Source organism: Pelecanus crispus, chromosome 2, assembly GCF_030463565.1.
Source record: "Pelecanus crispus isolate bPelCri1 chromosome 2, bPelCri1.pri, whole genome shotgun sequence".
In the NCBI taxonomy this organism is placed as follows: domain Eukaryota; kingdom Metazoa; phylum Chordata; class Aves; order Pelecaniformes; family Pelecanidae; genus Pelecanus; species Pelecanus crispus.
The window spans coordinates 47,265,789-47,293,197 of NC_134644.1; the positions used below are offsets into that span (position 1 = coordinate 47,265,789).

General features: G+C 38.9%; 1 protein-coding gene across 8 annotated transcripts in view; it reads left to right on the forward strand.

Annotated features, from left to right (window-relative positions):
* Nucleotides 1-730: 730 nt before the first annotated feature.
* Nucleotides 731-27,409, forward strand: part of CNOT10 (CCR4-NOT transcription complex subunit 10) — a 36,600-nt gene continuing 9,921 nt past the window's right edge. For 4 of the 8 annotated variants that reach the window (XM_075705852.1, XM_075705854.1, XM_075705851.1 and 1 more), the window contains exons 1-13: nt 731-788; nt 6,250-6,341; nt 9,118-9,279; nt 9,800-9,950; nt 10,715-10,860; nt 11,773-11,859; nt 12,484-12,567; nt 13,555-13,672; nt 16,162-16,311; nt 17,496-17,698; nt 21,676-21,797; nt 22,441-22,617; nt 25,268-25,348. In XM_075705852.1, coding sequence (XP_075561967.1) covers nt 767-788; nt 6,250-6,341; nt 9,118-9,279; nt 9,800-9,950; nt 10,715-10,860; nt 11,773-11,859; nt 12,484-12,567; nt 13,555-13,672; nt 16,162-16,311; nt 17,496-17,698; nt 21,676-21,797; nt 22,441-22,617; nt 25,268-25,348 — 1,595 coding nt within the window. In that variant the 5' untranslated portion in view covers nt 731-766. Of the gene's footprint in view, nt 789-6,249; nt 6,342-8,435; nt 8,736-9,117; nt 9,280-9,799; nt 9,951-10,714; nt 10,861-11,772; nt 11,860-12,483; nt 12,568-13,554; nt 13,673-16,161; nt 16,312-17,495; nt 17,699-21,675; nt 21,798-22,440; nt 22,618-25,267; nt 25,349-27,409 lie in introns of those variants that run through there. The other 4 variants (XM_075705857.1, XM_075705858.1, XM_075705856.1 and 1 more) reach the window with 2 other exon arrangements.

The following is a 27,409-nucleotide window of genomic DNA, read 5'->3' on the forward strand; positions in this document are numbered from 1 at the left end:
AACTTGCGGTGTGGAGCTGGGCTCCCCCGCCTCTCCTGGGGGGACGGAGCTGGCGCTCAGGCATCCATTTAGGAAGGAATTCAAGGTGCAGAGACGAGGCCACCTTATTGGCCTTCGTTACGACGGTGATGAGCACCTCAACAACGCTTCAGACGGTCAGGCTGACAACCCACATAAACTAGGGAATATTTCGAAGGTGTGCTCGTCACCAACAGGTGACACCTGAAGGAAGCCCCGCGGTCACCGCTCCCGGCGCTGGCGGCTCCGGAGGGGCTCCCGGCGCGCCTGGACCGGGCAGAAAAGACAAAAGACGTTCGAGAGCAGCGGCCGACACCTGCCAATCAATTCGGTGCCGCCGAAGAACCAGAAAGCGCCTACACCGAAACGGCCCGCACCCTTCCGCCAGCCCCCAACATGGCGGCCCTCGGGGCGGGACGCAACGCGCATGCGCCTCCCTGCCCTCAGTCCCCTCCCCCCCCCGCCCCTCTTCCCCGGCGGGAGGCGCCGCGGCGTCCTGACGTCATATGCGTGATCCCCCGGCAACGGCCGGACGTCGCGAGGCTGCCGGGAACCCGGAAGCGGCGGGCGAATAGGAGCGAGTGGCGCAGTTAGCGGGGCGGGTTCGGCGCGCGGAGGGCGGCGGCGGAGGCAAAGTAGTCCCGGGGGGCAGCGGCCGGTTGGCGGTGGTGCGGTCAGCGCTCGGCGCGGCGGGGGGGGAGCCTCGGCCTTATCGGCGGGCTGGGACTGCGCGGCCGCAGCGGGGGAGATGGCGGCGGACAAGGCTGCGGGTGAGTGTGAGGGGAGGCGCCGCCGGGCGCTGTGACCGCCTCGGGCCTGGGCCGCCTGGTGCGGAAGGATACGCTGCCGCGCGGGGGGCGGCGAGTGCCGGTACGTCCCGGGCGGAAGGAGAAACGGCCACCTGGGCCGCTCTGCGCTGTTTCCTTCCGCCGAGGAAGCAGTGTCCCTGCGGCGGCAGGGCTGCCGGCAGCCGAGGTGGCCGGTGTGAGGTGCTGGCGAGGCCCGGCCGCCTGTGGGCCTCTGTCCTGGGCTGTGTGGGGACGGCGCCCTCCGAGCCCTCAGCGAGGGGCTGAGCTCTTGCACCCCACTGGCCTGGAAGGGCTCGGTGGGGAGGGCGTTACGGAGTAATAATAAACCGCCCAGAGCCGAGCGGTTATTACCGCTTCAGAAGTTGCGCTTCTGGGTTAATTTGTTGAACTGGGGAGACTTGAACGCTTCGTGTTGCTACTTAATCTCTGGCGTTCAGCCCCATTCCCTCTGAGCTGCCGCTTTGGTTTCAGGCAATGAGCGGGTCTCTCCTAAACTCGGGCCTGAAAAGACACTGCAGAGAGAAATCACAGAGATTAAAAAGTAAATCATCTTCTGGTAAACACCCGAAATAAATCTCGAGTACAGTTGCTGTGTAACTCGTTAGCATTGATAAGCTACTGCTTTGCTACTGACTCGTCCATCTCCCATGAGACTGCCCCTCATGCAAGAAGTCCTCTTTGCAGGAGCGGTCCTTCCCTCAGGTGGCAGCTCAGTGGGGATGGAGAAGAGGGCGATGGGGAGGAAAGCCAAAGGGATCTACTTGCGTTCTTCATTTGCTTCAGTTGGCTTTATGTGGTGGCAGCGTTATTTAAAATCGCCTCAAGCATTTTTTTCTCTGGATGCTAAATATGAAACTCCTCAGTATCTGAAAGCGATTGTGGGAAAAATTAGTGTACTGTACTGAGCAATATGTACTAAACTATCCTGTGCTTATTTGTAAGCACTGTAAGCATCTTTTAAACCACAAGAAAAAAAAATTGGCATTAAGTTTTTTTTATATTTTTTTGTTCTTGGAAGTGTTGAAGGAACTTTTTCAGTTGTACTCGCTTAAAAGAAAAGTATATGCCCAAATGAGTCAAAGACATGAGCTATGGTGTAAGGCACTCTACATACTGTACTTGCTCATAGCAGTGAGTTACAAATAACTTTCCACTGAAAAGTGTTTTCTTTTTATTGTACAGCATTGAAGAAGTCTATTATGTTTATACTAGTAGTGCAGTGCTTCATAGAAAAATGTAGTCTTGGTGCCACAAACTGTCATTACGTTATAAAGGCTGAATGCTCTGGCTGGTCTTCCTACCCTTCAGAATGCTTTTGGAGCAAGAGTCATGTGATAGATTCTTCCCCTTCCAAGGAAAAAATTATCCCCCTGCCTGTAGAGTTTGAAAATAAAAAAATAATTCCAGAGATGCTCTCGTATTCAACAGCACAGTTCATGCAAGATGTAACTTACAGGGCCTAGGGACAAGAGAGCTCAGGAACAGCAGTCCTTGGAGATATGGAGAACAGGTGTGAGAAGGATAATGATTGCAGTCGCTCTCCAGGTGTCTTTGGATATGTGTATGTGGGAGATGTGGCTTCTTGTTGCTTATATGATGTTGTGGCAGCAGGCCGATGAGGAGAGCAATCTCCCTTTTCAGGTGGCAGTCTCATGCTTTTCCTTGTTCTCCTCTCATAGAGCCGGTTTTCCCAAAGTTCTGCTGTCCACCGTGATGTAACTTCTCCAGTAGGAACAGCTGCCTGCTTGGGCAAAGCAAACAAGCCTCTGCGACAGTGTTTCTGCTGCTGAGCCCCAGGATTGCTAACTAGGAAGATAATTTCCTGACTTGCTTCTTTAACTTCAAACTCAGTGCCGCAGCTGCCTCCAGATCAAAATCTGAGCAGCTGATTTTTACATCCTTTTCCAGGTTGCCCCTTTTGCCCCTCATCACTAGCCTGACAAGTATTAGTTTTAGAGTTGCTCTGTACTGGTGAAAGTTGGACAAAATGAAAGGTTAAACAAACAGGTCTATATGTAAATGCAATTTACAGAGATAAATTGAGTCCTGTCATTTGTAAAGCAGAGAAATCTGCACTGTTTCAGATATTTCAGCTGATAATTGCAGCTACTGTACGGATAGGAGCATGCCAGTAGTGACTGGTGTGTTGTGTGTTACCCACACTGCATGCTTTTGCAAAGAGCTCTAGATGACCAGATCTGAGTGAGCAAGTGAAGGCTCTTATGTTTTGCCAGGGAACAATGCACCTACCTGTTTCATTTTCAAATGCCTCAAGAAATATGGAAATAATAGTTTCATTTGCAAGCACTTGATAGCCATTTGCAGCCAAGAGTGCTTTTCTCCTCCCCCCATTTAAGTGTAATTGAAGGGTTCTTTTCAATATCTTGGGCCACCCAGCTTTTAGGTGACTCCTGTCTGTGAGATCTCTTGATAATAAAGATCAGCTGAAGCAGTAGATCCTGGTCTAAACAAGAATGGCAGGATTACAGTAGATTAGAAGGACGTTCAGCTCTTTAACAGGTTTCAAGTGTGTTTGGGCAAAAAGGGTAGAGAGTAGCCAAAGTATTTTGGTGGTTCCCGTCCCCCCCCCCGGTCTCCCCCCCGCCCCCCCGCCAAAGGAAAGAGCTGTGCTGTGAACTACACCAGCTGGACTTTAGTTTTATTCTTTCTTGATAAGCTTCCTGTTTGGGTTTTGCAAACCTGCTTTGTTTACTGAGTCGTAGTAGGTGCAGTTGATCAGATTACAGCCATAAAACTGACTTTATAGGAGAAGGTACAGCTCTGGTTTTGCTTAAAGTGTCCCCAGTTTAATTTTGGGTTTTTTTTTAACATAACAGCAGACTTGGAGACATAGTGAAATCTGTAGACCTGTCCTGATTTTTGCCTAGGAAATACATCAAACAGCTATATAAGTGGTGCTTTTATTACACAACTTAGACAACGGTCTTTTTAGTTTATCTTTCACATAACTGAAGACATTTTACTTCAGGATTCAGACTTCCACTTTCATTTGAGATGCTTGTTTTATGAACTTGCATACAATGGCAGTAATCAGTAATGCACTCAGTAGTTGATGGCACTCTGCTAGGTAAACCTGTGTGTGAGGAACCTCTTGACCAGACCGAGCGTTATCAACTTCAAAAGTTTTAGAGTCCCAAGCCTCTGCACTATGGTTACTTTTGCTGGCATAATCTGAAAGGCATGCTGAGCAAGTAAAGCAGATAACGTAACTGTTAGCATGAAAGTTTGAGAGGAAAATGCATTTGCTTATTCGCTGCTCTTCTAGAGATCCTTGGAGGGCAATAGCTTTCTGTTCAGCTGTACAACCACAAGATTTAGAGTACGAATCAGATCTATATTTAGCTTGAAGGAGAGGTGCTTCTTGTTCCTTTCCTCTTTTGCTGCAGAACACCTTGGCACATCAAAAATTTTCTGAGCTTTTTTGTGTTTTAATTTTCTCTCTGGCCTTTCTCTTTCAAAGAAAAGGCAGTGCAAGTGGTGTTGATCAATCCATTATGCAGCCAGGTTTTATAGCAGGTGCATGCGGTTCGGTAGCCCCCTAAGGATCCATCCCTCTGGAGTACTGAAATTGCTGAATCCTGAATTTTGTCTAAATCACAGGGGCTTACTTTGTAACTTACAGGTGTAAGATTGTTGAGATTTTAAAATCTCAACTTCGTTGGCATCTTGATGCAGGATAAAAGTCACAACCAAATATTTATAGTTCTTGCTCAAATGTGTTACTGCATAGCGCAATGGAAGAGATCTCACTAACTTCCCAGCAACAAGCACAAACTATTAATAGATTATGAAGTCTGCTTTATTCCTACTGTGGATGTTAATTGATGAATCTTCTGAAGTTTGATTGCTCCTTACTGTTGTTGTCTGTCTTGTCATACTTGTAAATTTTCCTAGTCAGATGATCCAGATATAATGGTGATGATGAGGAATGGATTTTGCAGGGGAGCTCACAGATGAGTGTTTTCATTTGTTCAAAGTGAAAACAAAGTTAGCAGAGTTTGCATTATATCCTTGAAATCTAGGAAGAGAAAGCAGCATTGCATTTACAAAGCCTACATAGCCCATTAAGATAACAAAATGTAGGTTAGAGCAAAGCTGCCACTGTTCAATGCAAGAAATTCTCTGCAAAAGTGGGAACCGTTGCTGGTTTATAAAGTCTTTGTTTCAAAAAGATTAAATTATTTTTGCATGTTCTAGCCATGGGTTAATTATTCTAGAAATAAGCTGTCTGGTGTGGTGGTTGTTTGGTTTTTGTTTTTTTGTCCCTATTCCCCCCCCCCCCCCCCCCCCCCCCGTTTACTTTGTTTTCAGTACAAGGAAGGGTTTGGCTGGGTTTTTTCAGCTTCTTTAACATGGAATGTCTGTACTGTAGTTTTTAATGCAACTTCACCGAATTCTTAATTACATGATGACAAAAGGGTTCAGTAGACTCCTTTCTGAAAAATATGCTCAACAGTAACTGAAAGGTAAATTGTTAGGAATTCTACGTAAATGAAATTGAAGACAATTAAACGCTCATTATATTACTAGATAAATGCTCAAAGGGGCTACCATCACAATTGCTATGTGCTGTTCTTGTTGTTTTAATCTGGAAAAAGATATGGTAGAACTGGAGAAGATCCTGGGGAAAAAAAATGCGTGAGGAAGATGCAGAATAAACTGTTCCTGCTCACCTTGGAGGAGAGCTGGTTAACGAAAGATCTGTAAGATCAGGAGTGAGGCTGAAAAAGTGAATAGGTAGCATTTGCTCATGTCTTGCAGTGTAATCACTAGATAGCATTTGGTGGAGTACATTGAAGAGTACAAAAGTATAAAGAGTTTAAAAAATAAAATTATCAGGTCTGTCAGTGATTATTAACAATGATGGTTCGATTGCAGCCTCATATTTAGGGCGACTTTTTCTTCCAAAGCAGGGAGCTCGGTGGAAGTTCCAGTGTTTGCTCTGGATTTTTATGTTGTTCCCTAAAGCATCCCTTGCATGCTGTTTAGGAAGAAGCATACAGGACGCATGGGTTTTTCATGAAACCTAGGGTGGTACTTATTTTATGACGTGTGGCCTTCACTGCTAATTTTTTTGCAAATAAAGCCAATCTTAGCGATTTCTCTTTAAAGCTGTAGCCATACGCAAGTGTCTGCATTGTCAGTTAACCTACAGGACTTTGGTTATTGATTGAGCACAGTAATTTAGCTAGGATTATTACATTTACATTTTATGGAGAGGAATTCAGTAGGAGTATAGGCTAACTTGAGATGTTTTAGTGTAGTAGGGAGACAGTGCTACAGTTACCTGGGAAGTTGTGCTGGCAGGAGGATCTTGAGTACTGGAAGAAACAAAATTTTTAAGCTGAATAGCTGTCATCACACTTGCAAACTTTCTTGTAATCTTCTGTCTGCTTTACAGATCAAGGTACCGAGAAACATGAAGGAGCAGGCACTTCTGGGATTACTGATCAGGAAAAGGAATTGTCGAGCAGTGCGTTACAAGCTTTTCTGGTAAGACAAAGCAAAACTGAGACTCCTAATTTACCACATAACTGCTAAACGGGCTTGTATAATTATTTTTCCTGTTTTCGTAGCACAGTTGCAAAGGTATTAACGGGATATTATATCGAAAGTAGCACTGGTTTTATTATAAAGCCAGCACATGCATTTTCTGTCTTCTGTGGTGTGAGAAGACTGAAGGGGATACTTGAATGAAGTGTGCAAGAGCGCATTTAATCTTGGTGCTCAAAACTTAGTAGCCTTAAAAGCTGTATAACAAGTTAATTAGAAGAAGCAGGCTGCTATTCTGTACCAGCATTGGAAATGCATGATCTCTCTGAATAATTAATTGCTCCAAGCTAAAAATGTTGTATTAAAGGGTTTAAAGGAGCCATGCGTATTAAAAAACAGCAACCAAACAAACGTTTTTTGTTTTAGCATCTTGCTATATTCTTTCACAAAAAGCATCATATACGGTTCTGTCACTTTGCGTCAAAACACATTCTTCAACACGTAATACCTACAGGCAATCTTAGCAACCTGTTTTGTGTTTCTTGGAAGATTTTTTTTTATGTGTTAAAATTCAGGTACCACATCTTTCAGTTTACTCCTTTGTATTGTCTCCTAATTTTATTTAGCGTAGGAAATGACAGGAAGTATACAACAATTGAAAGGAAAAGCAATTATCTCTATCTCTACAGTGCCTTGCATAATTCCGTTTTGGATGTGTTAAATAGATCGGGAGAAGAATTTAAATACTGTGTTTTGAGATTCCTGTTTGCATGTTTCACTCATTACTTTTATTTTATCTGGAGTCTTGCTACATGAAGTGCATGTAGTTGGTCCTTAAACTGACTACAGCTGATGTTTTTCACTGATGTCGTCTTGAGTGCTTTCTAGCTCAATTGTTCTTTTTCCATAACTTTTTGCTTATTGACATTTGATCCCAAGAACTGAAGGCATAGGAAAGGGTTGCCTGTTTTCCACCTTGCCCACAGACCTACATGCCTAAAATACTTTTGATCTGTTGACAGCTTCATCTTTAATTTTATACTGGTCCAGTGTATCTTGTTTATCTCTTTTTTCTTGCTTTAAGAACTCCCTAAGTTTGTGATGTTGTGAGGTGGTGACAGATGTCAGAATTAATCTGGTGCCTTGTTTACTAATTTTGCTTGCCATTGAGTTGCTCTAAATAGCTTTGTGGACTGCCTTGCATGCTTTTATCATACTGCACTTCCAATTTCTGTCTTTGATAGAATTACTATAAAATTGTATATTATATTCTAGAGCCTGTCTAATAGAGTAGAGTTAAAGGGACTGTTGGCTGAGGAAAAACATCACAAAACAAGCTGAGTATTTAAGGGGTTCAAGGTTTTTAGTCCAACCATGGCTAGAAGCCATGCTGCTGTGATCTGAAAGCTAATCCTGTTGAAGAGAAGCTCTGAGTGTGAACACATAAAGAAAATCATTGGGATATGAACGGTCTCAGTTGAAGAACGTGCCAGCAGTTGAGTTGCAAGTCCCTGTGTTTATGCACATGATCACTAGGCAATCCATGCTGTTGATACTCAGAGTTGTGGAAATACTGCGGGTCAATGTGCTGCTACATCTCTCTCTGTATGTTGTATAACTGTGCTTTTGCAGGAGACTGAAGGGACTGGGATGGTTCTGTTGAGAGTAGCCGCAGAATGGCAGCTTTCTCAGGAAGAGCAGAAGGACCACAGAGCCTTTCTCTGTTGTAATTCTTCACTTAATAGAGGAAGTTAGGCAGGAGCCCAGGAGAAGCTCCATGGAACAGCACTTAAAAAGGAGGAGGAAGTGGAGAGTGGTCGTGGTACTCAAGAGCACAGCTTTTGATTGTGAAGCGTTGACAGAGATGGAAACGAATCTGCTTATCTGACTGACCAGATTGGAAGTAACCCTTCTACGGAAGAGGTGATTATTCCTGTATAGGAATTGAACAGTAGAGACTGAAGGATCCTTTAGGCTTAACATAGTTGAAAGAGTCTGGAGTTCTCTTTCATTCCTTGATGCCACTAAATTCCTCCTGCACAAGCACAGAAAAGACTAAAACTGAAAACAGAAAGAGGTGAGCCTGTCTGAAGTCCTTGCCTATTCCTGAGGTCAAAGAAAGGGATTTCTTGATTAAATCGCACCTAGGAGGAGCATCATGCTTGGGTCCTAGTTTCTGTTTAAGCATGCCTAGATGATTGAATGCTTCATTCAACAGCTAAAACTTGTAAATATGTTATTTAAACCTGTACTGGGAAAGTGATACCCTCTTTTAAATCTGTCTTAAGCTGACTTCCACAGACTAAATTGTACCTCGCAATCTCTCCAGATGAAGTGAAGAATGAACGTAAAATGACAGGCTGGGACTTATGTAAGCCACTGCAGCCGCTCAGTGTACGTGTGATGGGGAAAGATTACGAAAGCTAAGGAAATAAAGAATCTTGAAACTCAAAATAATACGATGAAGAGAAATTAGAATAACTTTTTATGGAAACATCTGTTTATAGTAATCGACTACTCCATTTGTCCTTCCTCCACAATTCTTTTTGAGGTTTGGATATGACCTCAACTTTCAGACTTACTTCTCATACATATTAATCTGCATAAGTAATGAAGTATGTGTGTAGACATTTAGTTCGCTTCACTTACTGTTGATAAAGGAAATACTACTTTGCTCTCTAAACTTACAGAGGATACTTTCATTAAAATTTAGTAGCCTGCTAGTTAAAACTTTGTATCTTCTAATGCATGTTTCCGGTATGTGTGCAATTTCCAGGCTGGAAACTATGATGCTTGTTTACAACACCTAAATACCCTTCAAGACATAAACAAAGATGACTACAAAATAACTTTGAATACTGCTGTTGCGGAGTTCTGTAAAAGTAACCAGACTACAACAGACAATTTGAGACAAACCCTTAACCAGCTGAAGAATCAGGTAATGCAAATGGGACTTGATTTTGAGTACTGTTAATGGTGCTGAGATCTTCCAGTGAAAAAGGAATAAAACTTCTGCCCCTTGTCCCCTAGATTTAATAAAGGAGTAAGAAAGTAATGTTACTTTTAAACCTCTGAGTCTGTTTAATCATTTAGGACAACTTTTTATAGTTATGTTTTTAGTTATTGTTGAAATTGATCTGAAGCTCAAAGGTTTCAGAGATTATAACTGTAGAAAGACCTGCTATGTTCTTTCAATAGAAAGTTCCTTAACCTGAAATAGTTTGTGAAATAATAAAAAAGTGAGAATGTTACTTTACTACTCAATTGATGGCTTTCTCAATTGTAAATTTTTTGTTGGATTTATGTTGAACAACAATAAAGTTTATTAGCTTATAACTCTTACTGACCTGTCTTTAGACAGATTAATACCTTTGGATTACTTTTTTAAAATACTTGACACTTTTAAAAATCATAGGTATTGAAAGTTTAATGAAATGAGTGGGTTTTTTTTTTTTCAGGTTCACTCTGCTGTTGAAGAAATGGATGGTGTAGATGATGTTGAAAATAGTATGCTGTACTACAATCAAGCTGTTATTTTGTATCATCTGCGTCAGTATACTGAAGCTATATCAGTTGGGGAGAAGCTGTACCAGTTTGTAGAGCCTTTTGGTATGTAGACAGAAAGAAGAGTCTTGTTCATGCAGTAACTAGAGAAAGATTATTCAGACTTTCTCACTGTCAGACAAATTATTTGTAAATTGCCTAATATGGTTCTAAAAAAGTAGGTAGGCTTTGGAATGAAGAATATGTTTTACTTATATCAAGGCCAACAATTGAATTTGGGGGGAAGGTACTTCAGAGACATTTAGCAGACAAGTATAATGAAACCGAAATGGATTTTTGACAACTTTAAAAGGCATTTATGTAAATAATACGTACAAGCTAATTAAATTATTTAAAATCTAGTTATTTTGAGTCATCATCCAACTTCATGGGTGGGTGTGTATTTGTCAGGGCACTCACATTTTTAAATACCTGCATTAGGTCATACATAATTGTATGTGCTCATGTCTGAGTATAAAGTCTTGAGCTTTTATGAGCTGTGGCATCCTGTGTAGTGGAATTGCCTTACTTGTATGAAATAACTTCATAATCCTTGTTGAATTTTAGGGGAGACAAGGCTGAAGAATGTATAGGTGTATGTGACTCTATAAATTAAGTAAATGCTACTGTGTTTCTCCATCAATTCCTCCCAGTTTTCAATATGCTTATTTGGGACTTACCTCTGCTTGGCTGCCTTCACAGAGTATGTTTGTATGGAATCCTGTCAAATTCTGTGGGGTTCTACATATAATTAATTTTTTTCTTCAGTCATGTTTGGAAAGATTGGTATTAGAGCTGTAAAATCACTTTTACTTCTTTGCTTTATACAGAAGAGAAGTTTGCCCAGGCTGTGTGCTTCTTGCTTGTAGACTTATACTTGCTAACTTACCAAGCTGAGAAAGCCTTGCATCTGCTTGCTGTTCTGGAAAAAATGATTTCACAGGGCAACAATAACAGCAAGAATGGGAAAAATGAGGTAAGCTTAAAATCATGTGAATGCCACTAAGTGTTTACCAGAAGTAAGCTTTAACTCAATTCAGAATTACTTATTTTAAAATACTTTGGAATTATAACTGTGTTACATCACCTGTAACTTCAGACAGCAACTTATACGTGTTAGTAGCTGAGTTAATTGTATACAGCAGCTGTTTATTCCCTCTCTGCCACCCTTTTCTCTTACTACCAGGGAGCTAAGAAGTATTTCTTAAGTCACAGACTTGTATTGGAAAGATGGTTGTCTTCAGGGTCAAATATACATAGTTCTCCTTGTTTCTCTTGGATTATGACCATATGAGACCCTAAGTTTGAAAGGGAAGTTGGTGTCAGAGAGGAATTGCAATTGCGTACTGTAGTATGGAAAATCAAACATCTTTTTTACATAGTATCTGAAAGTATGAGATATGCTTTCAAATTAAGTCTTTTGTATGTGTCTTTTGGAAAAATCAGTAGAATGAGTAGTGGCTTGGAAGTGAAAAGAGGACACTTCTGTCTTTTCCTGTTGATGGAATGTCATGCTTAAGAGAAAACACTTTATCTTTAGGTATCTAGTAATTCTACTGAAACAAATATTAGAGAGAGGCTCTAGAATGTGCATATCATCCTTCTGGGTAAAAGAATTCTTAAAATACCTCAACCGCAGAGCAACATAGCGTAACACTACGTTACGTAATGTTAATAGAATTGTGCTTTTCATAGGCTGGTGTGGTTGTTCTTAGATTTTGATTGTTAAGCTCAAGTTACAGTATTTGGTGGGATGTGTATTTTTTGAGTATTAAATACTTATTTTTCTTCTTCGTGTGAGATTGATAAAAATAGCTTATGAAAGAGTCTGTAAACTTAAATGTGACTATTAGTAACAATTCCTTTTTTTTGTTTGTTTGTTTGACAGTCAGGTAATAATACAAATAAAGAATCCTCAAATCAAAAAGCTGAAAGTGGAGCTTTAATAGAAGTTGCTAAATCTAAGATACATCAGGTAAGTGTCTGCATATGACTTATACAAGAACATCCGTGCAAGTTTTTCTTAAAACCAAGTGCCATCTACTTCAAATCTAGCTCAGCATGAACTGTGATAACTTTGTCTCTCCTTGAATTTCATTTTGTAAAACCAAAGAACTAAGTCTTCCTTTGTAAGATCCATGTATGGGCAAAAACTGACCTAACACAAGAACAGTCTAAATCAGCTGAGGCTTTATTTCACTGTACTGTTCTGTGGAAAAAATATGTGAAGAAACAAAATGCTTCTCTATCAGCATTCACTTATTGGTGTTTTCAGTTTCATAGGTAAATGTCTGGGATTAAGAGGTTAGATTATTTTAATTAGTTTGTCATTTTAAGTGCTAGTGTTTCAGTGTTTGGATATAGAGTAGCTGTTGACCATTGAACAAAATGTACATCTGCTTGCTGTAAATATGAAGCCTATAAATTTGTTGTTGAAAGTCTGAATAGATTTTCTCTTTTAGGAAGTCTTTTTGATCAGCTTTTAATACCTATTTTGAAGATGTATATAAATACTCTGTAATAAATCTCCAGATATGGTTCATCTTGCAAACCTGCACAAGTTATTGTTTTTTATTTAACAAATTTAATTTTTTAACAGTATAAAGTGAGAGCCTATATCCAGATGAAGTCACTAAAAGCATGCAAAAGGGAGATCAAGTCTGTTATGAATACAGCTGGGAATGTAAGTATTCTTAAGGCTATTGTTCTTCTAATCTAGATCTGTCTTCTATCTTAACACTGAATTTGCTAATTTTCTTTACAAAGAAAGGTCTTACTGAGGTTGAATGTCTGAAATAATGCTTTATGTAGTTGGCTGGGTTTGTGATCTCTTTTCTGCAAGTGTGATTAATGTAGAATTTTCTTATTTGTGCTGTTTTCAGTTGCTCAGAAAAACGCACTTTATTGTTAATGATACCAAAACAGGGTCAGTTTGCTTTATAATTTAAGCAGTGCAAAACAAATTTTAGTTTAGTATAAATGTTATGGGAATTACAAACTTCTGCTGTCATTGCTGGCTTAAACCAGTTCATAAAAGATTAATTCTGGGGTACTCAGTTTTTTGGTTTTTTTTTTCTTTTTGTTGGAGTTTTTTGGCGGCTTACCTCTTGCTAGAAAGCAGTTTCTTTTTTTTATATAGAAGTTCTCAACCCAGAATTACATCCACCATCCCAGATAAATTCTACATTAACTGAGGAGCAGGGAATGGTAGGAGAGCAATTCCCTTCTGTTGCCAGTCTCAACAGCTGCTAGTTTGACAGAAATCCTTCTGGATCCTGAGGTCTCTGTTGGCAGACCAGGACGATCACAGCCCAGGAGGAAGCTGTTGAACTCCACAGGGAGGGAAGCGTGGGGAGGAGTGTAGTAGAAGACAGGTTCGAGAAAGATCCTCTCAGAAAGATGCTCTGTGCTTAGCCATTGTCATGACAGAGTTCTCTAGCATAATGCTGGATTTTTAGAGTAGTAACAAAAAATATGTATAGTTTTGTAGTTCGGAGGAGGTGAGTGTTAATCACGTGCTCAACAACGAAAAGCTACTTCATGAAAATATTAAGGCCTAAGCCTGTGTATTTTTAAAATGGCAGCGGGGGCAAGCTGTTTGTGGAGTGATTTAACACTAGCAGTAGAAATCATGAAACGAGATAATTCACTGTTGTTTTCTTCTTCACAGTCAGCTCCTTCTCTCTTTCTTAAAAGCAATTTTGAATATTTGAGGGGCAATTATCGTAAAGCGGTGAAACTTCTAAACAGTGCAAACATTGCTGAACACCCAGGCTTCATGAAAACAGGTAAAGTAGAAAACCTTAATCCTGCAAGTATGTAAATGTGTAGTATAATAGGGCTACTCACAGATATTGATTTTAAGCATATTAATGATTACTTAAGCGAGTAGGCCCTGAATGTCATGGGTTTATATGCTGGATACGTTTTCATCTTTCTTGTTGTGCTCCTTCATGTAACACTGTTGTGTTTTTCATTGAACATTCTTCTAGACAGTGCAGTGGTTGTCTAAGAAAATGGATTTGTGACAGTGTAAATGTAATATTTGTAAGGCTTATATTTGGGTCTCTAAAGACATGAAACAAAAGGCAACGTACTAGATCTAGAAATGAGACTTCAGATTGTACTTGGAGAGGAGACTATAGCAGTTGTAATGATTATTGTGGGGGAAACACAAATGTTTCATGAAGTGTAGAGGTTTGACTTCTATTGTATGCCATTTTAAGTTACTTCTATATCTAGAAAGTATCTATGTGTACACATGCACAGAGATACAACAGCTTCTAAATGGGTATACTTCTTTAGATAGAAAAGTTTTTTATATACTATAAATATATACACTCACTGTATAGGATATTATTTAAATATATTTGAGGTTTTAGTTGACTGTTTAAAACATCAGTTGAAAAATCTGGAGAGAAAGCTGTGTCTTGTGTCAGCAGAGAGTTAGGATTTCAAAAAATACTTGACTGTAAAACTACTGAATTTCTTTATTACTTTGTTTAATGCTGCTTTTGTGATAGTACTCAATTTTTTGTGCTGCAAGATAATATATCTAGTAGATATTGCTGCATGGATTGCAATTAGATTATAGAAGCTGCAGAGTTGGCCCTGGGAATCACAAGACTGAGTAAATTTTGTAAACTTCTGTATTTACACATAAATTTAATGGAAAACATTAAAAACATTTGCTATAATGTCTGGGGAGGAGTGGCTGGAAAGCTGCCTGGCCGAAAAGGACCTGGGGGTGTTGGTAGATAGCCGGCTGAACATGAGCCAGCAGTGTGCCCAGCTGGCCAAGGAGGCCAACGGCATCCTGGCTTGTATCAGGAATAGTGTGGCCAGCAGGAGCAGGGAAGTGATTGTCCCCCTGTACTCGGCGCTGATGAGGCCGCACCTGGAATACTGTGTCCAGTTTTGGGCCCCATCACTACAAGAAAGACATTGAGGTGCTGGAGTGTGTCCAGAGAAGGGCAACGAAGCTGGTGAAGGGTCTGGAGCACAGGCCTTATGAGGAACGGCTGAGGGAACTGGGGTTGTTTAGCCCGGAGAAGAGGAGGCTGAGGGGAGACCTTGTCGCTCTCTACAACTACCTGAAAGGAGGTTGTAGTGAGGTGGGTGTTGGTCTCTTCTCCCAAGTAGCTAGCGATAGGACGAGAGGAAATGGGCTCAATCTGCGCCAGGGGAGGTTTAGGTTGGAAATTAGGAAAAATTTCTTTATGGAAAGGGTGGTCAAGAATTGGAACAGGCTGCCCAGAGAGGTGGTGGAGTCACCATCCCTGGAAGTGTTCAAAAAACGGGTAGATGTGGCACTTTGGGACATGGTTTAGTCTAGTCTACCCTTGATTGGTTTAGTGTGGACTTGGTAGTGTAGGTTAATGGTTGGACTGGATGATCTTAAAGGTCTTTTCCAACCTAAATGATTCTATGATTCTATTCTGGCATATTTGGACACTTCTTTTAGAATTTACTGTAACTTATCTTTTTGACAGTTTTTATGTTTTAAAGTTCTTCTTATAACTTAACACTTCCTGGAATGTTTTATTTTCATATAACTATTTTGCATTAGCTTTTTTGCACAGTACAATGTTCACTTAATAGTCTTCCTAGGTTAATTTGTTAATGGTCTGTTTCTTGGTTGTTTGGATTTTTAGGGTGTGTTTTACTTTTTTTTTTAATCACTGGTAACCCTGTAAATCTTCAATTACAGATAAGTCAAAAGTTTAATTTTCTGTCCTTTATTAATTAGAAGAACCTTTTTATAGTGTTACCTGAACATGATATATTTAGGAAAAAAAGTGTATTTCCTGCTTGTGTGGTTAGGCTGACATATTTGCTTATTTTATAAAAAATAGGTAAGTAATATCATTCAAGAATTTCCTTTTTTACAAGAGCCATCTGTTAAAAAATATGAAGTACTTGCATGCTAAATGCTACAAAAACTTCCAGGTGAATTTACTTCAACTTGCAGTCTGATAAATTTGCTTTATACCTGGCTCTCCTAGAATATGGTGCATAAGATCTGGAAATCTGTGGCTGCTTATATACAGGTCATTTCAGGTCAACTGTCCAAGAGAACTAGGGTGGTATACAGAAATTCAGGTTATTAGAATGCTTGTGAGGCAGGGATGTAAATGCATAATCCACGAACATCTCGCTGAAGAACACTTCAATAAACTACCATAATACGCTGACCTGTGAGAGAGTGGTGGGAGCATTTTGTGGGCCCAGTGACATTTTTTTGGTTTACAAAAATGGTCTTTTGCTTTTCTCTCAGGTGAATGCTTAAGGTGTATGTTCTGGAACAACCTTGGCTGCATCCACTTTGCAATGGGAAAGCACAATTTAGGAATTTTTTACTTCAAAAAAGCCTTGCAAGAAAACGATAATGCATGTGCACAGCTAGGAACGGGTAGCTCAGATCCAGGTAAGACTTTTAAGAGACGAAAATAGATGGTGGAAGAGGGGTGGGCAAATCAAGAAAACAGAGGATAGCAGATTTCAGTAATTATCAGCAAAATTCCTGTTTCACCTCTTGGCAGAGGACAGGATAAAGAGGGTGAGAAGTTTGATTATAACTTTATTTTAGAGTACAGTTGCTGTTGCCAGAAACAGATGATTATGAAATACCTTCTTTTTTTGCTGTTCTCTTTGACATGCCATGGGGGTGGGGCAATGAATTCTCTCTCGTTTATAGTCTTTGACCATTAGATGTGACAAAAGGAAAGCTTCTGTAGCCCATTATGTATCATTAAAGATGTTAGTTATAGTCGTGCTGACAGTATGTAGAGTTATCAGGACTTAAAGGATGTGTTTTGGTTTGGTGTTTTTTTGTTGGTTTTTATTTGTTTTTTTTTTAACTTGGAAGATCTAGAAAATGTGGAGTGCAATACCGTTAAATTAGCATTTGGAAGATGGTATATTTCTCAAACTTTCTTACTGAACAATTCCCAGACTTGTATGGGAAATGTTCATCTATTGTTTAGTTTTATGGTTAGTTTTATGCATCTGCTTTTGTAAGTATACCAAAGGACAAGAAAATAAATGTTCTAATAAGTTCTCTTACTTTGGTTAGTAATGCTTAAGTTTTTCTTCTCTTCCAAGTGAATGATTTCACAGGTGAAGTGATAACTTTTTAATTTCTTGTTTTCTTTAAAATCTCATTACTATCACACATTTTATTGTTTTTCCTGTTCCTCCCTGGCCCTGTACCTAAGTGCAGTCTTAGATACCAGTGTGAAGACAGAAAATGTTTTGTGCTTGTTAACAGCGAAGTGTTTTTCTTCTGGAATTTATGAGAGTAACAAAGATGTGTATTCTCATGAATCGGGACTTCAGTAGTATTATATAACATTCAACTTGAGTGGCAAGGAACATAAGTGGTTCACATTTAATGTACTTCAACCCTTATTAAGAATACAATTTATTTGTCTTTGGTATCAGCTTTGATGTGGACGGAATTTATTTACAGAGGGAGGCTAGTGAATTTCTGTGATGAAGGGGTTTTTTGATAGTTTTTGAGGGTTTCCCACAGCTTCCCTCCTCTTCTCAGAGTTATGTTTTCAGCTCTCCTGACCTGCACATCCAATATTATGTTATCCTTTTCTGCAGGTAAAAAATTTTCAGGGAGACCCATGTGTACACTACTGACTAACAAACGGTATGAGTTACTCTACAATTGTGGAATTCAGCTCTTGCATATTGGGAGACCCTTAGCTGCCTTTGAATGCCTGATTGAGGCAGTCCAGGTTTATCACTCAAACCCTCGTCTTTGGCTGAGAATAGCAGAATGCTGCATTGCTGCCAATAAGGGGGTAAGTAGATTTACAAATTCCTTATTTTGATTGTAGTTATGAAATGCATCTGATCACAAAAGGAAGAAATGATGCCTTGAGTTGAGCTATACATTTTAAAGGCCTTATATTGCAACACCTCTGTGTAAGTCCAGATTCATTCTTTTTATGTGTATGTGTGTTTGCATGTTTAATCTGAAGCTGCAGTAGGTGGAGGAAAACTACCATAGAAACAGTGTCTTGAGACCCAGTCTTTAATTGACTTTTCTAAGATCAGAAGAAGAATTTGAGTAGTCTCTTCAAAAGATTGGCATGAGAAAGCACCTAAGTGGCTGCTGTAGCAAAAAGTTACAAGTTTTTTGCTGGAGAGACTAGTTAAACATGATTTTGTTTTGGCAATTTACCATCACACCCCTTTGGCATTCCATCTCATAATCTGAATGGGTAATCCTGTATTGGTTTGAAGCACATTAGATTTTGCTAAGTCACCTGATGGTTTACATTACTTTGTCTTGAAATAATTTTAGAAATAGAAGGATATTATTTGGAGAGAAATTTGTATTATTCTCTGGTGAGGCATCACTTCTGGAAGCAATATGTTCTTTCTGTAGTGAATGCTCTCTATTTAAAATGTAGATACTAACATTAACAGTTTGACCTACTATTTATAGATATTTTATGATGCCTCAGCTTTCCACACTCATTTCGTATTCATAGAAAAATCTTGGGGTTTATGTTTTTTTATATATATGGATGCATATATATGGTATATATTAAAACCAACCAACCAAAAAACCCTCACAGGTAATTCTGTCTCTCTTGTGTGAATGGAGGAATTAAACTTGTGTAAGATCTTTTCTCTGTACTAAGTTTTGTACTTTCAAGAATTTCTATTACTGGATTATAGAAACAGCAAGATGAGATTGGAGTCTGTGACCAATTCTAGTAACCAAGGAAAGAAAATTTTCATGGCTACCCTTCCAGGTTTGATGTTAGCGTTGAGGCTTGATGCACAGAAACAACTGTGATAGCTTTTGTTGCTGATGCTTTGAGGAGGAAGGGGTTTTTCTTCTTTTGGGAAATTTATTGACTGGATTTTTATGTTTATACTCTAGGAATTACATTACAGCCTCTGAAACGATGAGTTTCTATGTTAAGTTTTAGCTGGAGTAGTAGGGGAAAACATAAAACTATCCAGTAGATATTCTTTGTCTCTATCTAGCTAGATACTAATGCGTAAAAGATATGACTGAAAGTATGTTGCTGCTGTTTTAGCAGATAGTAAGATTAGTTTTTTGATGTTTTCATGAATATGGTTATTGGATCAGACTGGTGAATAATCTTGTTTAAAAAAAAAAAAAAAGCACTATATCCTAGAACTTTATTGGAAGATGCAAAGACTCTTGTAGAGGACTACTAAAAGTATTTGGCTAAAGAGAAGCTTCCTTCCTGGGATGTTCTGAATTATTTACAGTTTTCTTGATGTACAAGTAATATAAACTTAAACGCTTCTTGTTTAATTCTGTCTACTGTAAATCCACTGTCCTAATTCAGATGTGGCTTCATTTTATGGGACTAAGCTGGATGTAGGTAACAAGATATGCTCTGATTTCCATTGAAATCTTTGCCTGCGTTCTTCCTTCTCAGCCAGCCAAAACTCATCTGAAGTTTCATTATTTTCTCACTCTGCTGCTGCTGGAGGTTGAGAGGGGTGAGACTGTAGTGTGGCTACCAGAAAAGTGGCATAGGCTGAGGAAGCAGAGATCAACCTTCTCCATCTGAAGCTGTTATGATCACAGCTGCTGGGGAACTGAATCCCTTCCACTGGCAAAGTCTGTGGAAACCTGCTGATAGTGGACATACTGCATGCCCTCTGGGGCATCTTGGTTTCAACCTGTTGATCCATGTCTGTTTAGGATAAGCCCGTATGTTAAAATTCAAATGGGTAGTGGGGACAGGGATCATTCATTCTTTTGAGTAGAAAACTGCACCAAAATAGTATGTCTGTGAAATTAGAGGTACTGTGCTTGATTCCCTGTGAAACTGTAATTCACCCATCATGTGTGGGCATGACGATGTAATCTGTAATTGCATGATCCCATGCAGGTATTTCCATAGTATGCCCATTTCACTCAGTGCACAGGATGGGTGGGATTAATTGAACAAACAGCTATATTCACTCTATTTTTCCCCCCCCTTCTGAATTCTTTGTTTTCCCTCTCTGGATGGTCTCTGCACCTTTATTTACTGCACACTATCCAAATCCTTCTAAATACAAAAATTCATAACTTTTCCCTTGGGAATTTCAGTGGTGCTCATTATTTTGGTGTCTCTCTTTCAGAACACTTAAGATATTCACAGCTTTATACGAGAGGTTTGCTTATATCCCCATTTCACAGGCACAACATTGAAGCTTCAAGAGTGTTGGGTCAAAAACGCACTGACTTTGTGTGTGTGCTAGCTATTGTCAGATACTTCTGAGTACTTAGGCTTGTAAACCCCAGCGAGTGCGGGAAGAACAGCTTTCTTCATACTGATTTTGCAAGTTACAAGTCAACACATAGATAAAGAAGACACAGCTGATCATCTCCAGTGGAAAGCTGGATATGGAAGGCTGGATTAGCATAGGTTTTGTGGAAAAAAAACAAAGGTAGGATTCTGTTTACAAGGACAGTGTTTAGCACCCTGGAAAAGGGAAATACAGACCCTTTTGGGGCACTTCTTTTTTCACTGTAGACTAGCCAAAGCAGTAGATCATGCCAGGCTCCTGAAGCCTAGCTTCCTTTCTCCTACAGTTGTGATGTTGTGTGGTGTGCCAGAGAGTTTGAATGTGTGTCACAAAACCAACTTGTTGCTTCCTAAATTTGCAATCTCACGAGAAAAAAATTAACTCTGGATGCTGTTAATATTAAAGGCAAAGGGGAAGTGTCTTTTAAATTATAAGATAGATTTGCAATGTGACAAGTAAGGCCCTAAAATCAATAGTGTATTTAATCTGACCTTGTAACTCAATTTGCAATAATATTCCTTGGTATCTAAGTATGGATTCATATTTATGCTCTGAACACCATACAGAAAAGTAGTTTCACTGAAGCTAACTTTCACCTGCTTTAGTATTTTAGTTTATAAAGTATAGAAGGAAGATGATTCCCTTTCTGCAGTTCTTTAATGCATTTTTTTAAATATATTCTTTGTATCCGAACTATCTGTATGTGTGGGGTTTTTTCCTATTTGACAGTAACTGCCACTATAATGTCAATATTCGTCTTCACAATAGATTGTGATAAATTTTCTGAAAAGTGATATTTAAAATACAGATCTAGGATAAATTTTTCATTACAACTGCAACTCTTTGTCAGTTATCAACAAAGTTGTTAAGATGGCTTATGGTAAAACAAACAAACCCAGTGAATATGGTGTAGAGATAATTCTTAGGACGGATGTTTAGGGTGCTTTAAGTTTGTTTGACCCCCACAATGTCTGCATACTCAAAAAATCTGTTAAATTAATGTAACTCTGCATATGTTGCAGTTCAGCTTCATGTTCCCCATGGGATGGTTTGAGAGCAGCACTCAGAGAGTGTTTTTCAATGCTGTGTAAGCAGGGAGAGAAGATGACAAGCGTTACAGTGCCAATTCTGAATATTATTTGGCTGATAATATGATTTCTTTTTAGATATCCTAGCAGTTCTTTTAATACTACTTGGTTCATTGTTCTTTTGCTTTCAAAATGGAGGAGAAACTAGGTCAGTAGGCTATCAGACAAGCTGTCAGAACTAATCTGTGGTTACACTGTGTGCAGTAAAATCCCTCTGCAACACAAAAAGAATAGAAGGTGTCTGATCCTTCATGGTACTTAAGATTTAAAACTGTATCCATCTAAACTATTAATTCTTACATTTTAGCAGGTGTAAAGTTGTCTTCCAGCTTTCACTTATTGTGTCAAGCTCTCATTCAACAGCCTTGATATTTTAGTCTTTTTTTTTTTTCCCCTTTTAGACTTCAGAACAAGAGACTAAAGGTCTTCCCAGCAAAAAAGGAATTGTGCAATCTATAGTAGGTCAAGGCTACCACCGTAAGATAGTCCTAGCATCCCAGTCAATACAGAATGTCGTTTATAAGTAAGTATGTTTTCCATGGGCTCTTTATTTTGTTGGTATAGCTTTGTTAAGGGTATGTATCTGTTTATCAGGAGGTTTTAAAACTGTCATGGAATAACTGTTCATTTTGGAATTTTTAATGTAGTGAAGAGAGGCATGCTAAAATGCTTGATGAACTACTTAAACATCGTTTGGATGCCTCGCCTGTGGTGGCCAGCAGAGGGCTTAACTGTGTATTCATTGTAACTAAGGTGGCTGTTAAAGCTTAAAATTGATTTATCTGAAATTTATATTTCCAGTTAGCTAAATCTGCCTTCTTTTTCTTACTTAAAAAATATTTTCAGTAATCCACTTTTTCTAAAGTGCAGGAAGAATCTTTTTGCTCTGTCATAAAACTTCGGGAAGTAAAGTCAAGAAAAACAGGAGAACTTCTTGTAACTATTTAGTTGAATCTGCTCACTCTATTTGGGCATAGTGGTGTGTTATCTGTATATAAGAATAGCAAGATAAATACGTCTTCATAAATTAAATGTGTTATATTAAAACATGATTTAACTTTTTTTGGATAAAACTCTCTCTGCATTCAGATCTTTCTGGATCTCTGCTTTTATTTTTTAATTTAGTAGGGTTTCTACTCACTGGCTAACTTCTGTGTCTCTTTAAGTGATGGGCAGTCCTCAGCAATACCTGTAGCCAGTATGGAATTTGCAGCGATTTGTCTAAGAAATGCCTTGCTGCTGCTGCCAGAAGATCAGCAGGAGCCAAAGCAGGAAAATGGATCTAAAACTAGTAATCAGCTGGGGGGAAATACAGAAAGCAGTGAAAGCAGTGAAGCATGCAGGTAAACAGAATTGCGTATAAACCTTTCTTTTTGTCCAGAGTTACTCTGGGCTGACAGTCTTTGTCTGCTACCTATCCTGTTTGGCCAGCAGAAAAAAAAACCGAATTTGTAAATTCTTAGCAGTGTTGGGATATCCAAGGAAATTGTTTAGCTGCTCGTTGGTTTAATTGCTGATATGCTAATTTAAGAATAAAATACTGAGCTCATTCCTACCATTCCTAACAGCTTTAATAAATTAGACAATGAAATTCTTTTTTCACTGGCCATCTTTTTTTCTGTGTTGAAAATGTTATGTTTTCCCACACCCTCCCACCATGCATATTGGTATTTCTCTAATTGTAAGTGAAGTTTCACGTGTTGCAGTGATTTTGTGTGTGTGTGCGCATGTACCATGTACTTGATTGAATATATAAATGTCTAGCAGCTTAGTTGTAAACATTTCCCCATTATCACATTTGACATTCATCAGCCTTAGTATGCTTTGTTGTGTTTGTTTGAGACTAGAAATGGGAAACTGGATTTAGAAGATAAGTAGGAAAGCAGCATGGAGCTATTGCTTAATAAATTACATTTTACATAAAAGAGTTTAAGAAAAATCTCTCTTTTTTTCTTTCTCCTTAAAGCTTCAGTAAAAGTAACTTGTAGACAACATATGTCAAATGTTAAATAGCAGGAAGGTGTGTTAATTTTTTGTTGATCCTGACACTTTCCAAACTTCCTTTTGAAGAGTAACTTTGTTGGACACACTCTGTATTTTCATTAATGACCATTTTGAGAAGGGAAGAGTTACAATAACTAATCTGTAAAGAAGTGGCTATGTTAGAACTTGAACTACTTAGAGTAATGAAAAAACACAATGTTTTTGTCAGACCTAAGTACAGGTAAATTTTAAGAAGATAAGATCCATTTGTCACATGGCAGGATTTACTGCACATATCCTGTGTTGCGTAGGCACAAGGTGCATCTCCATATATTCTGAGGTTGCCTGGGGATAGACTAGGACTGGGAGTTGGTGACTGCTACTGTTACGACAATATTTGAAGGCTGTTCTCTGTAACCCTTTTCTTCCTAATGACAATCCTTCCTGCAAAGTGACCAAATGATTTATAAACTTTGCGGGGGAGGGAGGTGTTTCCTTTTTGCTTACTGAGGTTGGAGGTTGTGAACTAACTTCCCCTGGCAAGCTGTATGCAGCCCATTGAGATGAAGCTCCTCTGGTTAAATGAGGCTTCAATTTTAAGCTTATGGGGCCCACTGAGTGGCAGTGATGAAAACAAAATGGTGGCCCTTACTCAGGTGAGACCTCCTTTTTTGTTTTGTTTTTGATGGTCTTTTTTTGTTTGTTTTTGTAGAAGTGAGGAAAAGAAAACATTCCCTGTATGGGAAGATCCTTTACTATCTTCTGCTTTCAAAACCAGATGCTTCTTCAGCTTAAAAAAAAAATTTAAAAAGGCTCCCTCATATCTCCCAGTGGTCATTGCCAATTTCGAAATATCCAGCAACAAAGCAGGCTATTCTTGAATTTGTGTGTGTCACATTCTGAAAGGTTCTTCAAGGATTTGTTCCTTCTGATAAGGGACCCTCTGCAAGAGAACAGTAAAAGATATAAGGCATTTGAAGAAAGTCACACTAATTGAACAGGAAGGTTTTGAAGCAAATCCCACTAATTGAGCAGGCTGACTGGGAGACAGATTCTTCTGTTATTCACACGAAAACAGTGAATACTTTTGATTAAGGGTATTTTTTTTAATCTATTTTTTTGGCAAAGGCATGAGGTTTATACACTACAACGGTGCAGAGTACAGGTTTCCTTGGAGTCTGCTATCTGTTTTGAAGGTCTAAGTTGGAGTAATCTTACCTGCTTGTAATAAACAGATACGAAACTACATCAATTAAAAAGTTGTTCTTAGGTGGACAGACTCAGTTTCAATTCCGATTTTTTTTTCAATCTGTTTTTTCTAAACATTAGTGTGTCTTTCTGCCAAGGTGTGGCTGTTAACCTTCTCTTCAATTCTCATTCCAGAAGGAGGTTGTCTTTCAGCTTACTGGAGAGCAAAGTTGCATACCTTTTAAGTAGACTGAATACTTGCTCCCCCAAAAAAGCTAAGCATAACTTTAAGAAAGTGGAATTTTATTTAAGGGGGGGGGGGGGGAAAGACATTTTGAAATAATAATAACGGGCAGCTAGAAGTCTAAAGGAAGCCATAGCACTTTGTGGATTATCTTTCTAGAATATTTATGTAATTGGTTTTTAAGATGTCTAGGGAGAGATCTAGTTCACTGCTTTTCTTACAGGCTAAAAGAAGAGAGGCTACAAATGCAGTGAGTTCTGCATCTCTCCAGTTTAAAGTTCTTGTCCCACACCGAACTTCAAAAATAGCTTGAGGCTGTGGAGAATGGCATGGGTTGTTCGGTCCATCAGTCAAATCCTTCCCAGCAAATGTCCCCCTTCTTCCTTCTCAGATAGAATGGTTAGGATAAGAGCATGTGCCTCAATTTCTGCATAGCTTCATTTCCATGGTTTTTAGGTTATAGAATTTTTGCTGTCCTTTTAAATGGAGTGAATAAATATCAATGCTTATTACACTGAGGATTTTTAATTAATTATTTATAGTCACTCCCTATAATTAATACACTGTTTTTATTCTAGCAATAAAAGTCATGAAGGGGATAAATTCATTGCAGCTCCACCTTCTTCACCTTTGAAGAAACAGGAATTAGAAAACTTAAGGCAAGTAAATAATACAAAATATTCACCACTAAATGAGCCCCCTCTTAAACTGTGCTATGATTCTGGAGTCATTGCTAGCTTATTTTTTGTAGGCACTTGCAGCATTGAATTGTAGCTGTTAATCTAAGGATGCCTTTTTTCAAATGCGTGTGTTTCCTTTCTTCTGGGCTTTGACTCCGAACAAGTAGAAATCATCCAGAATTTCAATTCAGAAGGTAGATCAGTTTGTATTGGATCCCACTGTTATAGGCTTGGCATTATATATTGGGCAAAACTAAAAAAATCAAGTCACCTAATGACAAAGCTAAAAACCTGACAATGGCTATCGTGACTGGTGGAAGGGGTGGAAATGACTGTACAGTACCTTTTTCCTTTCAAAGCCTTGGTAAGGCTAGTTTGGAATTCAGACCACACAACATTATATGCTTGTTGGATGGAAAAAGAAATGAAGGTGGTAAAAGCAGCTATGCTGCTGTCAAATAAGAACAGTGCTCCTTTCAGCAGAAGTGAATCCATAGTTTGCATAAAATAGAAAAATTGCCTCTTTCCAGGCATTTGACTTCTTCACTGTGGAAGAACATAGGTAGAATTTGACTGTAGACTTTTTCATGTTCTCAAAGATCCTTAAACTACTTGTTCAGCAGTCTGAGTGCTCTCCAAACAGAGTAACTCCCATGTGTCTAAATAAGTACTGTGTTATCTGGAACCTCTTTACTTTTCCCCAACAAGATTATCATTTGCTTGCAATGTTAATTATTTCAGGTGGCTGCCAGCCCATTGAAATTCTCTCTCACTATAAAGCTTGCACCTGTTTAGAAAAAAAGAAATCTGTTTTAAGTTTCCATTATGGACAAAGCATACAGTAATTTCCCACTTAAACTCTTGGGTAAACACTCTGTTCCAGCCTAACCCCAGGTAACCTGTGTTTTTATAATGACCAGCTTAACCTTTACTTTGCTCCACTACGTGTAGCAAATCTACTTGTATTCGTTTAAAAGCAATTTAGCAGGAATCTGTGAGGAGACATTACTGAGACCTTGATTATTTATTCTGAAGTGGTACAAGACTATGCTACTCAAAATAGAAAGCACTGGATTAAAAACAGTGATGTGGGTTCGTTGTGCATTGTTTTTTCTTTTTTCTTTTTTTTTTCTCCTGGCTGTTGAAAATGTGGTTGCCACATGTCAAAATTACATGGTGTCACATTGTGATTTTTTTTTTTCTTTTTTTAAAATACATAGTCTTTTCTTTCACAATCAGCTGTTGTTATCTACTGATGAAACCTGACAACATGTCAGGAAAAACTTACCAGTTTAGCAAGAATTACATCATATAAGGAAAGGAAAGGCATTGATTTATTTTTTTGCAATACTTGCTTTGGTGGTTAAATCCAGAGGACTAGACATCCCTAGAGTGTGATTTGGCTAAAATGATTTCTAGGTTTCTGCAGATAGCTGTGAAAAGCAAAATATGTTACACTCAAATGTTAGTATATTCCTGTAGTCTTGCTCATTAAGGAGCTAAGTGAGAAAATTAAAATTCTTGTCTAGTCAGGGAAAATTAAGAAAAAATTCTGAATGGCAAGGATTATCCTGAGGAAGAGGTGACTATTCAATTCAGTTTTTCCCTGTTAAGTCACTGGATTGAAAAACCTCTACTGCTTCTAGAACTGAAACAGGCAAGTTAAATGCTTTTTTTGCATGATTTTGTACAGTTGCACATCCTAATAAGAGTTAAAAATGACTGACTGATTTTGCCCCTAAATAGTTCTTAAAAATACCATCTAGAAAAGGCTTATGTGTCATATGTACTGCTTGGTACTTGTGCACAAATTAGTTGAACAGACTATTCTCATAATAAGCAGTAATTCAACTGCAAGGTCTTAAAGGCAACAAGCAGAAGGCTGAGGACACCAAATGTTGCTAAGAATTTATGCATAGGAAGTAGAAACTCCAGATTTTTTTTTTCTTCTGAGTTTCTTCTAAATAATTCTGCTCCTTACTTCTCACCCTCTGAGAGGCCAATTCCCCTGCTCTGCTCTCAGCCTGTGGTATGTCTCAC